Source organism: Cherax quadricarinatus, unplaced genomic scaffold (genome assembly GCF_038502225.1).
Source record: "Cherax quadricarinatus isolate ZL_2023a unplaced genomic scaffold, ASM3850222v1 Contig882, whole genome shotgun sequence".
Lineage (NCBI taxonomy): Eukaryota > Metazoa > Arthropoda > Malacostraca > Decapoda > Parastacidae > Cherax > Cherax quadricarinatus.
In genome coordinates, this window is record NW_027195908.1 from 3038 (window position 1) to 20117 (window position 17080).

Consider the following 17080-nt stretch of genomic DNA (forward strand, 5'->3'; position numbering starts at 1 on the left):
CTGGGTTTAGCGCTTCCTCCTTGATTATAATAATAATAATAATCGTATTGTAGATAGTCTTAATGACCTTGGTGTAGCAGATAGTCTTTTTAGTATGATAATAAGATGTTATCTTCATTGTAGAATAATAAGAAAATATTATAACCTTTATACTATAATAATAAGGTAAAAGGACCCCAATGGAAATAAGTCACTCTGTCTGACTTTTTTGGGTTATCCTAGGTTCCCTACACATATGCTGCTATGTATGATAATTCTATGTAACTGTATTTGTGTTTACCTGAATAAACTTACTTACTTACTTACTTACTTACCTCTCCTAGTGGCCTACGTCTCACCTCCTGGCGCTATAAAAGCTCCATCCTGTCACTTCTTCTCCATATTGTTTCATACTATGGAACAATGCTCTTCTCCAGACTGAGGGACTGACCACCTCAAAACTTTAAGGGTGATGGACTGATTACATCGTCTTCAAGTATCTTCTGCTTCTATCAACTTTTCTGTACTTGACTGAAGAAGCCTACTGTGTAGGCGAAACGTTTCATAATAAAGATACCTAACTGTTGCATATGTGTCTTACCTAACAACCTGTCGGTATTTTATACCATTTTAATGTTCAATCCAGTCATATACTTCAGTGATATCTCTCTTCATTCTAGGTCTCTCAGGAGAGTGAAGGTTCAGAGTTCTCAATCTATCTTCATAAGGGAGGTTCTTTATACAGTGCATTAATTTTGGCATCCTTCTTTGAATGTTCTCCAATGTATTTATATCCATTCTTTAGCATGGCGATCTAATGATGTATCTTGCTTATATTAGATCGCCATGCTAAAGAATGGATATAAATACATTGGAGAACATTCAAAGAAGGATGCCAAAATAATGCACTGTATAAAGAACCTCCCTTATGAAGATAGATTGAGAACTCTGAACCTTCACTCTCCTGAGAGACCTAGAATGAAGAGAGATATCACTGAAGTATATGAGTGGATGATGAGCGTAAACAAAGGTGATATAAATAAAGAACTGAAGATATCGAATCAAGTAAGAGCCAGAATAACTGATTTTAAGTTAGATTTTTGCGCCACTACTTGCTCTTGTGTCTGACTGGAAGCTTGGAGGGCTGGAAAAACTGCAGAACGAAGCAATGAGGATCATCCTAGGATGCCCTCGTACTGCCAAAATTTTAAATATGCAAAAAGAACTTGATATTCCAAGCATCAGAGATCGTGTTACTGAAAGAAATATCCTAACTGGGGTTAATATGCTCAGGCAAGCTCATTCAAACCCCTGCACAGAAGCCCTCCAAACTTTCCTCAGCACTGGTGAACACTCATCCAGATGGATCGAAAAGACTGGAACCGACCTCCGCATGAATCAGATACATGATCTATGTCAAGTAAGGCAACAGCGGCACTTCTCCGCTCCATGGAATATTACCCCATTCCAAACTACCATTCCTCCATTTCCCCCTAAACTACTACTTAAATCACAACCAAAACTTCGCCTTGAAGCCAAACATGAGGCCTTAAGCTGTATTGATAACTTAGTCACACAGCACACACTCTCCCAAATTATTTACGTTGATGGTTCTGTTCACCAATCCACTGGTGCAGCTGGTAGTGCTGCTGTTGTCGTACAGAGTGATGGCTCTCTTAAAGAAATTGGAGCACGCATCAATAATTGGGCCTCTACCCTTCAGACAGAACTGTTTGCCATACTCCTTGCACTGAAATGCATCTATGTATCAAAGATTGACAGTTTAATTGTAACTGATTCTCTGTCATCCATAAATGCTCTCAACTCATTAGGCATAAATTGTGGCATGCTTGTGTCAGAAGCCAGACACACGTATGGTAGGATTGTGGACAGTGGGGTCAGAGTGCACATGCTGTGGATTCCATCTCACATTGGTCTTCAGATGCATGATAGAACTGATAAATTGGCTAAGCTGTATGCTTTCAAAGAGGGAGTAGATTACAATCTTGGCTTGTCAGGTAGTAGTTTGAGAACAATAATACGAAAAGAACTTCAGCTGAATTTTATGGACTTAAGGCTCAGGGAGATTGACACCAGTGAGTCCATCTATCATCATTCTATCATGCAGGAGGAGCCACATGTCTATGGTGCATCCAACAAAATAAGCAGACTCTTGGATGTCACTACCGCCCGGCTCCGGCTGGGTTACAAGTATCTTTGGCAGGTTAAATCACCACCACCAGATATAGACCAAACGAAATGTAAACTTTGCCAGATGGACTATTGTCACACCCTGCGTAATTATGTACTGGAGTGCGATAAAATTAGTGAATTTAGAAACAACTCACTCAGAAGTGTTCAAGAAATGGCTAAGTATTTTATCCACAGTGATATATTACAGACCATTCTGGAGAAATACCCTGACTTTGTTAGCTGTAAATAATGTGTGTGTGTGTGTGTGTGTGTGTGTGTGTTTGTGTGTGTGTTTGTGTGTGTGTTTGTGTGTGTTTGTGTGTATGTGTGAGTGTGTGTGTGTGTGTGTGTGTGCGTGTGTGTGTGTGTGTGCGTGTGTGTGTGTGTGTGAGTATGAGTGTGTGTGTGTGTGTATGAGTGTGTGTATGAGTGTGTGTGCGTGTGTGTGTATGAGTTTGTGTATGTGTGTGTGTGTGTGGTGTGTGTGTGTGTGTGTTTATGTGTGTTTATGTGTGTGTGTGTGTATGAATTTGTATGTGTGTGTGTGAGAGAGAGACTCAGCAATCAACATTTGCACCAATAACTCACTACAGTTGTGACCGGGTGTGGAAGTGTGAATTGCTCATGATTCGCTGCCTGACCACGGTGGAGTGAGGTTGTCTCGGCACCCCTCTGCTGTCTTCAGGCGAGCTACCTTAGTTCAGCAACAACCATTGAGTAGTGAGGACGTGCGCTGCTCATTGGGATATCAACATGGCGGAACATACAGTACGGAGAGTGAATACTATCTGCATAGAGCTGGTTCGTGGTACGTTAAGTGGAGATACGATGAACGTCCTTCTCCCTAACATCATCAGGGATACATATGGTATTCCCAACGAGGAATTGTATGGCGTCGCCCTTAATGGTTTAACAAGAATCTTTGTGAAATTTCTACGAGTCGATTACTACACAAGAATTGTCGAGCATTACCAGGAACAACGCATGAGTGTGAATTCAACGATGGATGTTGTGTTACATGACGTCTCTAAGTACTTCACATGGGTGAAGGTACGGAATGTACCCTTCGAGGCTACGGCTTATGGCCTGCAGGAGTTTTTTCGAAGTTATGGGACAGTGCATTCTGCAACAATGGGGGTGTGGAGGGATGGTCCATATGAAGGAATGCCGGAAGGTTCTTACACCCTTAAAATGACCTTAACAAGGCCTATACCATCCTATGTTACGATGATCGGTTGTAGAACACAGGTTTATGTGTACTATGCTGGGCAAAGGAAAACATGTCGTCTATGTAGCTCTTATGAGCACATGGCAGCCCAGTGTCCTAGGAGGCGGGCTTCTCGAATTCTCGACACTCCAATTGTGATTCAACAGTCGTGTAATTTGGTGCCTGGCTCTGATGCCTCGGGAGGCCGGAGGAATGACCTCTGGAGCGAAGAGGTCGACCGGGAGGTGGCGGCGGCGGAGACATGTGTCACTCTCCCAGGGGCGTCGGGGGAGTTGAAGGTGACATCTGAGGAGACTTTCGTCCAGGAAGCTTCAACCCAGGATGGGTTATTGGCAGATGTGATCAAGGATTTTTTGGATGAGGAGGAACCCTGTGCAAAAGGTGTCCTCAGTTCATGTGAAGCTGGAACTTTGGAGGGACAACAAATTGTTGAGGAAGACTTGAGTAAGATTGGGCGGGAGCATGTGGTGGCCGTGGAGGTACACCAGGAGGAATTGTCTGAGGGTGATATGTGTGTAAGTGTGAGTTCTAGGAAACGAACTGCGGCATCAGAGATAGATGAGGTCATTACCCCAGGGCAGAGGCCGGGGAAGAAGTCATGGGCAGCGGTTGTGGAGCCGAGGACACATAGTGGTAGAGGTGTGCCTGAGTTGCAAATTGGGAAAGGGAGGGGGGAAGTGACTGCACAGGAAAACTCGAGTGGCAAAGGAACACGTAATATGAAAAGTGCAGTGGGTAAATCCCAGAGGCATAGGGGAAAGCCGCCCCTTCTGTAATTTTCAGATGTGTCACGCTTAATGTTAATGGACTTAAGACTGAGGTCAAGAAAGTTTGGTTGGAGTGGTTTTTAAGGCGGTTTGATGTTGACATATGCTTTTTGCAAGAGCATAATCACAGGGCTGGTAGTGTGTTGAGGGTGAAAGGATATCGGATGTATGTAACCAGTGGTTTGCAATTGAAAGGTGGGGTAGCAGTTGCGGTAAAGGAGACCAGCCCCTTGCGTGTCATCGGTTGGGAAGAGGGGGGGGGGTGGGAGGATCGTGAGGGTGGATGGCGTCTGGGGTGAGAGTCGAGTTAGTTTCGTGGGAGTTTACATGCCAGCAACTAGTAATATCAGGGTAAAAGTAGATTTTGTCAGAGAGGTATTGCTGTATCACTTGAGAGGTTTGCCTGCTATAACAGTAATAGGAGGTGATTGGAATTGTGTGATTAGGAGTGGTGATGTCGAACCGAGAGGGGCGGGTTGTGTGCTGAGTGTGCTGAGGGATGTATTGCGAGATATTGGGGTTGTTGATGTGGTGGGGAGGGGGGGTTACCTAGTGGAGCATACGTTCGTCCGTAGGGGATATGAAGCGCGATTAGACAGAATTTATATTAAGCAGGGTATAGATGTTGTGAGGGTGCAAACCTTCGATGTGGGGTTTTCTGATCACAGAGCGGTAATAGCAGATTTGATGTGGGATGGAGTGGTGCGTATTTATTCTGGGTACTGGAAATTAAATGTAAGGCTTCTTAAGGAGGAGGGGGAGGGGCCTTTTTTCAGTGATTGGTGGTTGCCTTTTTGGGAGGCTAGGAACAGGGAGATAGATCTGTTAGATTGGTGGGAAATGCAGGCAAAACCTGGAATAGCGAATTTTTTTAAGGCTAGGGGACGAGAGGAGGCGAGGTGGCGTTTTGGGTTGCAAAATTATCTGGAGGGACAGTTGCAAGATTGTTATGTTGGGGGAGGTGGTAGGAGGGATGATATGGACAGACTGCGGAGTAGAATAGCTGAATTACACAATGATAGGTTTGATGCAATTAGGGTTAGGGCGGGGTTAGAGGATGTTTTGTGGGGTGATAAACCGTCTGGGTATGTTTTACGTAAATTTCGGGACCGACAGAGTGTAACCACCATTCTACAATTGGAGACAAGCCCTGGGGTGGGAGGGTATCCAGTGGGTCGAGTCCTATCCAATACGGAAAGTATGAGTCTCTATGCTGATAGTTGGTTTAGAGAGAAATGGAGTTGGAGGGAGGGGGGTTCCTGGGAGGGTTTTTTTGAAGGGGGGTTCCATAGCGTTTTAAGTGAGCAGGATAGAGTGGGGTTGGAGGTTGGTATAAGTGAGGTTGAGGTGGAAGAGGCAGTTTTCGGGATGAGTACCGGGAAAACACCAGGGATAGACGGTATACCAAATGATTTTTATAGAGCACATTGGGGGTGTATTAGGCAGTGTTTTGTTAGGCTATTGGACCATATGTTAACTAGTGGGAAGTTGGGCATATCGCAAAGTACGGGTGTCATAGTTTTGGTGCCAAAGAAGGGGGGGGGGTAGAGAGTTGAGTGCTTACCGTGCAATATCTTTGATGTGCGCTGATTACAAGGTTTTTGCGAAAATTTTGGGTAATAGACTGAAGAAGGTCATGGGGTCGGTGATACATGGGGGACAGTTTGGTATCCCGGGGAGGAGTATGCGGGTAGGTCATGGTCGTATTCGGGATTTCCTTGAGGGTAGTAATAAGGGAGGTATTCTAGGTCTGGATTGGGAGAAAGCTTATGATTATGTGGATAGGGAATTTTTGATTGAGAGTATGGTGAGAATGGGTTTTGGAGGGAGGGTGGTTGGATGGGTGAGGACTTTGTATGAGAATGCATCAATGAGAGTACAGGTAAATGGGAGGTTGGGTAGTTCAGTAAGCATGGGAAGGGGTTTAAGGCAGGGGTGTCCACTCTCCCAAATACTCTTTGCATGTATGCAGAACCCTTTCTATGTTCTGGTTGATGGTGGGATGGGAAGGTTGGGGGAGAGTGGAGGATATTGTGGGAATATTGTTGGTTATGTAGATGATACAACTGTTTTACTTAATGAGATTGAAGATTTAAGAAAAGTGGGAAGGGTAATTGAGATTTTTGGGAATGCTACTGGGATGAGAGTTAATAAGCAGAAATCACGGTTGTTGGAGGTAGGCGCTTGGGTAGGAGGGACCTTGGGGGAGGAGTTTGGTTGGATAACTGTAGATAGGCTAAAGATTTGTGGGATTTTGTTTTTGGCAGATGCACAGGAGAGCAGGAGGGTTAATTCAGAAATGGTAATGGACAGAGCTTTGAGTAGGCTGAGGGGTCTAAGGGCCGGGGATGTAACCTTGCATCAAAGGGTTGTGGTGGTAAATACGCTGATTTATAGTAAGGTGTGGGGAGTGGCGGAAATTTACCCATTACGAAGTCAGGATATTATGGAAATGCAAAGAAGGGTCTTAAGGTATGTGTGGGGCTATGGGAGGGCGTGGTTGGGCAAAGATGTAGTAATGACTGCGGTAAGGCAGGGAGGACTGGGATTGATTGCATTAGGGTCTAGGGTGAAGGCGCTATATGTGAAGCAGAGGTATATTCGGGCAGCGGGGGAAAGGGGTCTTCGGGTGGGGGAGGTGATGGGGGATATCCGCAAATGGTGGGGTGGCAGGGACTTAGTGGAGTGTGAAGACATGTTGCGGTTTATGTTAAAGGTATGCAATGTTAAAAAACTCAAGGTAAAACGGTTAGTGGGTGTGGGCCGTCGTCAGGAATTAATGCAAGGGATGGCAGTGTATCCCACATATGATTGGAGAGTGATATGGGTGGAATTTAGTAAATTAAGAATACCGGCAAGAGCGAGGGAATTAGTATATAGATTTCTTATGGGGACGTTAGCATCGAAAGAGGTGCTAAGACGAATGGGTTTTGTGAGAGAGGCGTCATGCGCTTTTTGTGGGGAAGTTGAAACGGCTTTTCATGTAGTATATTTCTGTTCTGCATTGGAGGTGGTAAGATTGTGGTTGAAGAGGGTTTTCTTTTTATTGGGGGGGGGAAAGATATCACCCCTTAGGGCTTTAATGTTAGATATGGAAGGGGTACCCAAAGAGGTGGGAAGGGCTATCAGATATGTAATAGTTGATTACTTGTATGTTTCTTGGGGGATGAGGGAGGTGGAGGGGAACATTAGGATAAAAGCGCTGGCGGCGAGTTTTTATAGGACAGCATGTAGGAACAAACAATTATATGGGGGAAGGTGGGTAATTAGTTTTCCGGAGGGATATCGTGGACTTACTGTTGAACGTTTACTCCGTTTGAGTATGGGGTGAGAGGCAAGGGGTTGGTCTCTTCAGTGGTGCGCCCTCTTGGTGTGATTGGAAGCCTGGTGAGGTATGGTTGATTGGTTTGCACGGTGGTTGATGTGGGTAAAGTTTATTGTAGGAGTATGTAGACCTTATGAATTTTTGTAAAATCACAGAGTCAAAAGTTATGTGATTTTCGGTTTTTTCCCTTATTGTTATAAGAATCATTTTATATAGGAGGTTTATATTTATATGTAAAATGTGAGGTTATGTCTTATATATTTTTAATCTGAAGATAGATTTAGCCTTGTCATACACCTCTTTTTTATTATTGTATTGAATATGTACATTATGCACTATGTACGAAAATATATAAGTATTTGATGGGGTTTATATATCCCCTTATTTTGTATGGAAGGTCCTATTATATATAGAGTGTTAATCAGTAACATTAACTTTGTGTATGAGTAGGGTGTTTGGGGGAACCAATGTCTTTGGTATAGTTCTATCATAAATTGTAATATTTAGTTTATTTGCAGACAAGTCATTTAGCGATTTATTTTCTATGTATGATTTAGTTGGTTCTTATGAATAAGTGCACATACACGTATGTGTATATTAATGCGTATATGTATACATATATGACTGCAGGACTCGTTCCTACATGTCTTATAATGACCCTGACTGTTTTTGTTTGGAAGTCTGCTGGGTTGGGTTATTTTAGTAGAAATTGTTTTCAATGGCCATTCATTAGGGAAATTAATGTATGTTATTTAGAATGGGGACTGTACATACGGGGGGGGGGTAGAAGTGTCAGCTGTGTCGGCACTGGCAATGATGAGTATTGTAAAGGAGGGTTTGAAGGTTATGTGGATTAATAATATATAAATAACAAAGTGGAAAAAATAATGCAGATTGTAGGTTTGGGTTTTCCTTGGTTATAATAATAATGATGAATATTGTTATGTTATCTTGTGTAATCTTACTTAACATAGTTACATTGGATGTAATGTATATGACAATGGGATTTATAATTTTGAGTAAGAACTGATAATGTGTTCTTTTATCTATTTAATGTATTGTGTTGTTTTAAATAAAAATATAAAAAAAGTCCCTGGACCCATTATGTACCTCTGTAATCTTTTGACTACCGCCCACAGGATGGGTATGGGGTGCATAATAAACATATTAAACTAACTAACTTTAGCATGGCGACCAAAACTGAGCTGTAAAATATCTTTTCGACTCCTGTTACTTATATTTCATGAGATAAATCCAGGTAATCTGTTAGCCTTCATGTCTTGCCTTCAGATTTCTATTTAAAATGACTTCCAAGTCTTTTTCATATTCTGGGTAATTAAGCTCTATATCGCCTAGTTTATAACATCGAGTTTTTTTTTTTCGTTTTTAAGGATTAGGACTTGATACTTGTCTACAGTGAACTGCATCTGCCACTTTCCAGACAATACCATTACTTTGTCCAAATCCTCCTGATGTTCAGTGGTGTTCTCAGACGAATGTCCCCAGTCAAGACTAAACAAGTGTTCCCTAAATCCATTACAATCGGCTGAACGAAAATAATGTATTTTTACAGTATAATATTTATTTTCATATTCCCGGGCCACCCTGCCTTGGTGGGAATCGGCCAGTGTGATAATAATAATAAAAAAAAAAAAAAATTCCCAGGTATTAATAAAGGTGATAGATTTGTGATCACTTGTGCCAGGCTCTTCAATGATCTCTAGATTATTAACGAGGGTTGACTTATATGGTGTGTCCCGTAACTGGATCGCTAGTGAAGTCAGCTCACACACTGAGGTTCGGAGTTCGAATCCCCGGTACAGCTGGGAAACATTAGGGACGTGTTTCCATAAGACACCTGCTGTCCCTGTTCACCTATCAGTATAAAATGGGTACCGGGGTGTTAGTGGACTGGTGTGGGTCGCATCCTGGGACAAAACTGACCTAATTTGCGGAAAATGCTCACCATAACAAGTAACTTTCTATATAATCGTATGTCACTGATGTCAGCTATGGTCTGTATACCTTGTACATGTACTGCTAGAAATCAAGATTATTATTATTAGAAAAAACAGTTCTAGCAGATTACCATAGGTAGGTTATGTTACAAACTTTCAGAAAGCAGTTCTGAACTACTTCCAGCAGGTCACTCTACTCTAAATTTTCTGTCAAAGTAGTCTAGACTATTTGACCAAAGTTACAATACCTCACTATTACTACATTAGAAGCCCTAACAATTTCGTTACAAAGATGTCTCCGTCTTTCACTAAGTTCAGGGGTTGGTATCTAGCACCAAAATAAATTTTCCTGTCCTAGAAATTCTAATCCATCGATTTTTACCAGTTTTTATGCAACAATTAAAATTATATTGTACATCTAACTACTCCAATCAACTTCCCGGTGTTTCTATCAACATGGAACTTAAACCTTTAAATATAGCATTCATTAATCCTATCCCAAATCAGTAAACTATACCATGTTTCCGTTATTGCAATATCAATGTTAACTGACTCAAAATCATAATGACACGATTGCAAACAAACCATACCACGGGCGGGGATAGAACCCGCGATCAGAGTGTCTCAAAACTCCAGACCGTCGCGTTAGCCACCGGACCAGCTAGCTTCAGTAAGATTTATCCAACTATGTATACACCATAGGAAGGTTAGCACAGGCACCACTGTGACTCTCTGATCGCGGGTTCTAACCCCGCCCGTGGTAGTTTTACCTCAGTGTTATCCCCACACACTATCAAACACAGTCCATTAATTTTCATCAGTATAAAAATATATGGTAAGATGTTATTTCTTCTGCACTTTTCCTCTCATCATCTTTGCAACACCAGAATTTCTGTCACCTTCTTTACTCAGTGTTACTTGATCATTGTTACTATAATTCATGATCTAAAACCTAAATCAATATTTGACAATCCATTTTCTCCCTGCTAAAACCCATAATTCTAACTAAACCTAATTTAAAACCCTAATAAAACCCATAACTGAACTAGCGAGAACACCCACACCTGCCCTAGACAAGTGAATCCCATTATTTACACAGTGTCAATAATGGTCTCGGTTGTCAATGAATGATGCTGCATTATCTTCACAGTGTTTGTACACCAACAACTAATACCAGTTGTCCTGGACAACCATTCATCTCCATCTCCCTTTCCAGGTAAAATGCCACAGTGCTTCCTCCTCGTTCTTCCTAATTATGTCTATTGATAATAATACTACAAGGTATACAGACCATAGCTGACATCAGTGACATACTACTATATAGAAAGCCGCAGGAAATGAGTATTTCCCGCAAATTAGGCCAGTTTTGTCCCAGGATGCGACCCACACCAGTCGACTAACACCCAGGATGCGACCCACACCAGTCCACTAACACCCAGGAAGCGACCCACACCAGTCCACTAACACCCAGGATGCGACCCACACCAGTCCACTAACACCCAGGATGCGACCCACACCAGTCGACTAACACCCAGGATGCGACCCACACCAGTCCATTAACACCCAGGATGCGACCCACACCAGTCCACTAACACCCAGGTACCAATTTTACTGATGCGTGAACATAGACAACCAGTGTAAGAAATCACGTCCGATGTTTCCACCCTTCGCCGGGAATCGAACCCGGACCCTCACCACGTGAAGCGAGAGCTTTTCCTGGTATAATACCTTCTAACTTCTATGATTGCCTCCATCACTGAGGTAGATAATAGGACAGATCCCACTACCGTTCACGTTGTTAAAGTAATATCTAAACAGCTGCAGATGCTGATCAATGGGGGGGAAACCTGGAGTTTACCTGGAGAGGGTTCCGGGGGTCAACGCCCCCTCGGCCCGGTCTGAGAGCAGGTCTCATGGTGGGTCAGGGTCTGATCAACCAGCCTGTTGTAATTATTGGGAATGAAATGAATTCTTGTGAAGCCCGGATGCTGAACAGAATTCTTTGAATGAATCTAAATGCTGTAGATGTTTGGATGACTTCACATGTTTAATGGTGTAGCTGTTTGGATGACTTCACATGTTTAATGGTGTAGCTGTTTGGATGACTTCACATGTTTAATGGTGTAGATGTTTGGATGACTTCACATGTTTAATGGTGTAGATGTTTGGATGACTTCACATGTTTAATGGTGTAGATGTTTGGATGACTTCACATGTTTAATGGTGTAGATGTTTGGATGACTTCACATGTTTAATGGTGTAGATGTTTGGATGACTTCACATGTTTAATGGTGCAGATATTTGGATGACTTCACATGTTTAATGGTGTAGATGTTTGGATGACTTCACATGTTTAATGGTGTAGATGTTTGGATGACTTCACATGTTTAATGGTGTAGATGTTTGGATGACTTCACATGTTTAATGGTGTAGATGTTTGGATGACTTCACATGTTTAATGGTGCAGATGTTTGGATGACTTCACATGTTTAATGGTGCAGATGTTTGGATGACTTCACATGTTTAATGGTGCAGATGTTTGGATGACTTCACATGTTTAATGGTGCAGATGTTTGGATGACTTCACATGTTTAATGGTGCAGATGTTTGGCTGACTTCACATGTTTAATGGTGTAGCTGTTTGTATGACTTCACATGTTTAATGGTGTAGCTGTTTGGATGACTTCACATGTTTAATGGTGCAGATGTTTGGATGACTTCACATGTTTAATGGTGTAGCTGTTTGGATGACTTCACATGTTTAATGGTGTAGCTGTTTGGATGACTTCACATGTTTAATGGTGTAGCTGTTTGGATGACTTCACATGTTTAATGGTGTAGCTGTTTGGATGACTTCACATGTTTAATGGTGCAGATGTTTGGATGACTTCACATGTTTAATGGTGCAGATGTTTGGATGACTTCACATGTTTAATGGTGCAGATGTTTGGATGACTTCACATGTTTAATGGTGTAGCTGTTTGGATGACTTCACATGTTTAATGGTGTAGCTGTTTGGATGACTTCACATGTTTAATGGTGTAGCTGTTTGGATGACTTCACATGTTTAATGGTGCAGATGTTTGGATGACTTCACATGTTTAATGGTGCAGATGTTTGGATGACGTCAGATGTTTAATGGTGCAGATGTTTGGATGACGTCAGATGTTTAATGGTGCAGATGTTTGGATGACGTCAGATGTTTAATGGTGCAGATGTTTGGATAACTTCACATGTTTAATGGTGCAGATGTTTGGATGACGTCAGATGTTTAATGGTGCAGATGTTTGGATGACGTCAGATGTTTAATGGTGCAGATGTTTGGATGACGTCAGATGTTTAATGGTGCAGATGTTTGGATGACGTCAGATGTTTAATGGTGCAGATGTTTGGATGACGTCAGATGTTTAATGGTGCAGATGTTTGGATGACGTCAGATGTTTAATGGTGCAGATGTTTGGATGACGTCAGATGTTTAATGGTGCAGATGTTTGGATGACGTCAGATGTTTAATGGTGCAGATGTTTGGATGACGTCAGATGTTTAATGGTGCAGATGTTTGGATGACGTCAGATGTTTAATGGTGCAGATGTTTGGATGACGTCAGATGTTTAATGGTGCAGATGTTTGGATGACGTCAGATGTTTAATGGTGCAGATGTTTGGATGACGTCAGATGTTTAATGGTGCAGATGTTTGGATGACGTCAGATGTTTAATGGTGCAGATGTTTGGATGACGTCAGATGTTTAATGGTGCAGATGTTTGGATGACGTCAGATGTTTAATGGTGCAGATGTTTGGATGACGTCAGATGTTTAATGGTGCAGATGTTTGGATGACGTCAGATGTTTAATGGTGCAGATGTTTGGATGACGTCAGATGTTTAATGGTGCAGATGTTTGGATGACGTCAGATGTTTAATGGTGCAGATGTTTGGATGACGTCAGATGTTTAATGGTGCAGATGTTTGGATGACGTCAGATGTTTAATGGTGCAGATGTTTGGATGACGTCAGATGTTTAATGGTGCAGATGTTTGGATGACGTCAGATGTTTAATGGTGCAGATGTTTGGATGACGTCAGATGTTTAATGGTGCAGATGTTTGGATGACGTCAGATGTTTAATGGTGCAGATGTTTGGATGACGTCAGATGTTTAATGGTGCAGATGTTTGGATGACGTCAGATGTTTAATGGTGCAGATGTTTGGATGACGTCAGATGTTTAATGGTGCAGATGTTTGGATGACGTCAGATGTTTAATGGTGCAGATGTTTGGATGACGTCAGATGTTTAATGGTGCAGATGTTTGGATGACGTCAGATGTTTAATGGTGCAGATGTTTGGATGACGTCAGATGTTTAATGGTGCAGATGTTTGGATGACGTCAGATGTTTAATGGTGCAGATGTTTGGATGACGTCAGATGTTTAATGGTGCAGATGTTTGGATGACGTCAGATGTTTAATGGTGCAGATGTTTGGATGACGTCAGATGTTTAATGGTGCAGATGTTTGGATGACGTCAGATGTTTAATGGTGCAGATGTTTGGATGACGTCAGATGTTTAATGGTGCAGATGTTTGGATGACGTCAGATGTTTAATGGTGCAGATGTTTGGATGACGTCAGATGTTTAATGGTGCAGATGTTTGGATGACGTCAGATGTTTAATGGTGCAGATGTTTGGATGACGTCAGATGTTTAATGGTGCAGATGTTTGGATGACGTCAGATGTTTAATGGTGCAGATGTTTGGATGACGTCAGATGTTTAATACCAACAAATATAAAAATGGATATAAATCACTTGGTGTTTCTGTTATAATATTTCTCCCACAAACTTTACTGACCATCATCAACAAAATATTTATTGGTATTTTTAAATTTGTTAATTATTTAAAGGAACCAAAAATTTATATTATAGAGAAAATCACCAAATATCTGATCTTAGGTTCACTGTTATTCATCATGTTCACTATTATTCATGAAGTTCACTATTATTCATCAGGTACACTATTATTCATCATGTTCACTATTATTCATCAGGTACACTATTATTCATCAGGTACACTATTATTCATGAAGTTCACTATTATTCATCAGGTTCACTATTATTCATCATGTTCACTATTATTCATCAGGTTCACTATTATTCATCAGGTACACTATTATTCATGAAGTTCACTATTATTCATCAGGTTCACTATTATTCATCAGGTTCACTATTATTCATCAGGTTCACTATTATTCATCAGGTACACTATTATTCATGAAGTTCACTATTATTCATCAGGTTCACTATTATTCATCAGGTTCACTGTTATTCATCAGGTTCACTATTATTCATCAGGTACACTATTATTCATCAGGAACACTATTATTCATCAGGTACACTATTATTCATGAAGTTCACTATTATTCATCAGGTTCACTATTATTCATCAGGTTCACTATTATTCATCAGATTCACTGTTATTCATCAGGTTCACTATTATTCATCAGGAACACTATTATTCATCAGGAACACTATTATTCATCAGGTACACTATTATTCATCAGGTACACTATTATTCATCAGGTTCACTATTATTCATCAGGTACACTATTATTCATCAGGTTCACTGTTCTTCATCAGGTTCACTATTATTCATCATGTTCACTATTATTCATCAGGTTCACTATTATTCATCAGGAACACTATTATTCATCAGGTTCACTGTTCTTCATCAGGTTCACTATTATTCATCATGTTCACTATTATTCATCAGGTTCACTATTATTCATCAGGAACACTATTATTCATCAGGTTCACTATTATTCATCATGTTCACTATTATTCATCAGGTTCACTATTATTCATCAGGTACACTATTATTCATCAGGTTCACTATTATTCATCAGGTTCACTATTATTCATCATGTTCACTATTATTCATCAGGTTCACTATTATTCATCAGGTTCACTGTTCTTCATCAGGTTCACTATTATTCATCATGTTCACTATTATTCATCAGGTTCACTATTATTCATCAGGTTCACTATTATTCATCAGGTTCACTGTTATTCATCAGGTTCACTATTATTCATCAGGAACACTATTATTCATCAGGTTCACTATTATTCATCAGGTTCACTGTTATTCATCAGGTTCACTATTATTCATCAGGTTCACTGTTCTTCATCAGGTTCACTGTTATTCATCAGGTTCACTATTATTCATCAGGTTCACTATTATTCATCAGGTTCACTATTATTCATCAGGTTCACTATTATTCATCAGGTTCACTATTATTCATCACATATGACTGAGTTTAATGTTCTGTTCCACAGGTTTATTGTGGTTTATTGTGATTTATTGTGATTTGTTGTGGTTTATTGAGTTTTATTGAGGTTTATTGAGGTTTATTGAGGTTTATTGTGGTTTAAAGAAAAATATTCTCACCCTCGTTGACTATTACTCCTTCAACTTTCATTTTTTTTCTTCGTTTTATTAATAAATGAACGGAATAGTTCAGCAGCTACACATAACATGAACTAGAGCTCAACATTACCAAGTGTTGTTGATGTAGGTGGCACTGGTGCCGGTGTTCTCCAGGTGGTGTTGCTGCATGTAAGGAGACGCAAGGGTGCCACGCCCGACCCTCCCTCAGTCTGGCACTCAGTGCCCTCCACCACACATGGTGTCGACCTCTGACCTGCCTCACACACACACACACACACACACACACACACAGAGGGATAAAAAGAAACAAAAATCAATATAATCACAAAATATAAGTTAATACATCCACAAGAATGTCTAAGAGTCCCAACAGAAGTTTCCCAACACACTCAAGTGTCCCAGAACCTAACTCAATATTCTTAGAGGCCCAGCAGCTGGAGCTCAACAGGTTAATCTCCAATGCAATACAGATTAATCTGATAAAGAATTATGTCATTATTTTTAAGATAAGATAAGAGTCAGCCAGTCTCCGGTAAGAGAGTTGGTCAACCAACAGAATCACTACTGTAACAAGTGACAATAAGAGACGCAATTTAATACCCTAAAGAAACGTACAAGCTGCAGCACAACCCAGTTCAACACTGGGAATATTTAAGGCCAATCTGAAGGTGAAATTTGAAAACATCAAGCTAAACAACCTTCACGAGGCCCAGGAGCTGAAGCTCAATCCAGTAAGGATGAAAGAGCATAAGTGCATATTCTACAAAAATCTTTACTGGAAACGTTTTGGAGTGGCCATGCTACTAGGATTGAAATGTTGTTACACTTGTTGCTTACACTCAAGAATAACATGCAAGTTTGTGGCCAGAATAATGGAAATAAGTTACACTGACTTTTTTGGGTTATCCTGGATGGTTCTCTACACATATGCTACTATGTATGATAATCTACGTAACTGTATTTATGTATACCTGAATAAACTTACTAGTCGCAGTGTTCCTAAGATGCTCACGATACTTAGATTAAAAGTTTCCTTAAACCCCGTTGCTGCGACTTAATTCAGTACGATTCTGAGTAAATTTCCCATTGTTCACGCAAAACATTTCAATCCCCAGAAGTTTCCAAAGACTCAGGAACAGAAGCAGATCAGAAAGACATTTTTAAAGGTATTATACAGATTATTTTTTGTTA

General features: G+C 40.8%; 1 protein-coding gene across 1 annotated transcript in view; it reads right to left on the reverse strand.

Moving 5' to 3' along the window:
* Positions 1 to 15998: 15998 nt before the first annotated feature.
* LOC128699676 (26S proteasome non-ATPase regulatory subunit 10-like) overlaps positions 15999 to 17080 on the reverse strand; it is a gene marked incomplete at both ends in the record, with an annotated part of 97161 nt that continues 96079 nt past the window's right edge. The window contains one exon of the mRNA XM_070080736.1: positions 15999 to 16142. Within this exon, the coding sequence (XP_069936837.1) occupies positions 15999 to 16142 (144 nt within the window). The remainder of the gene's footprint in view (positions 16143 to 17080) is intronic.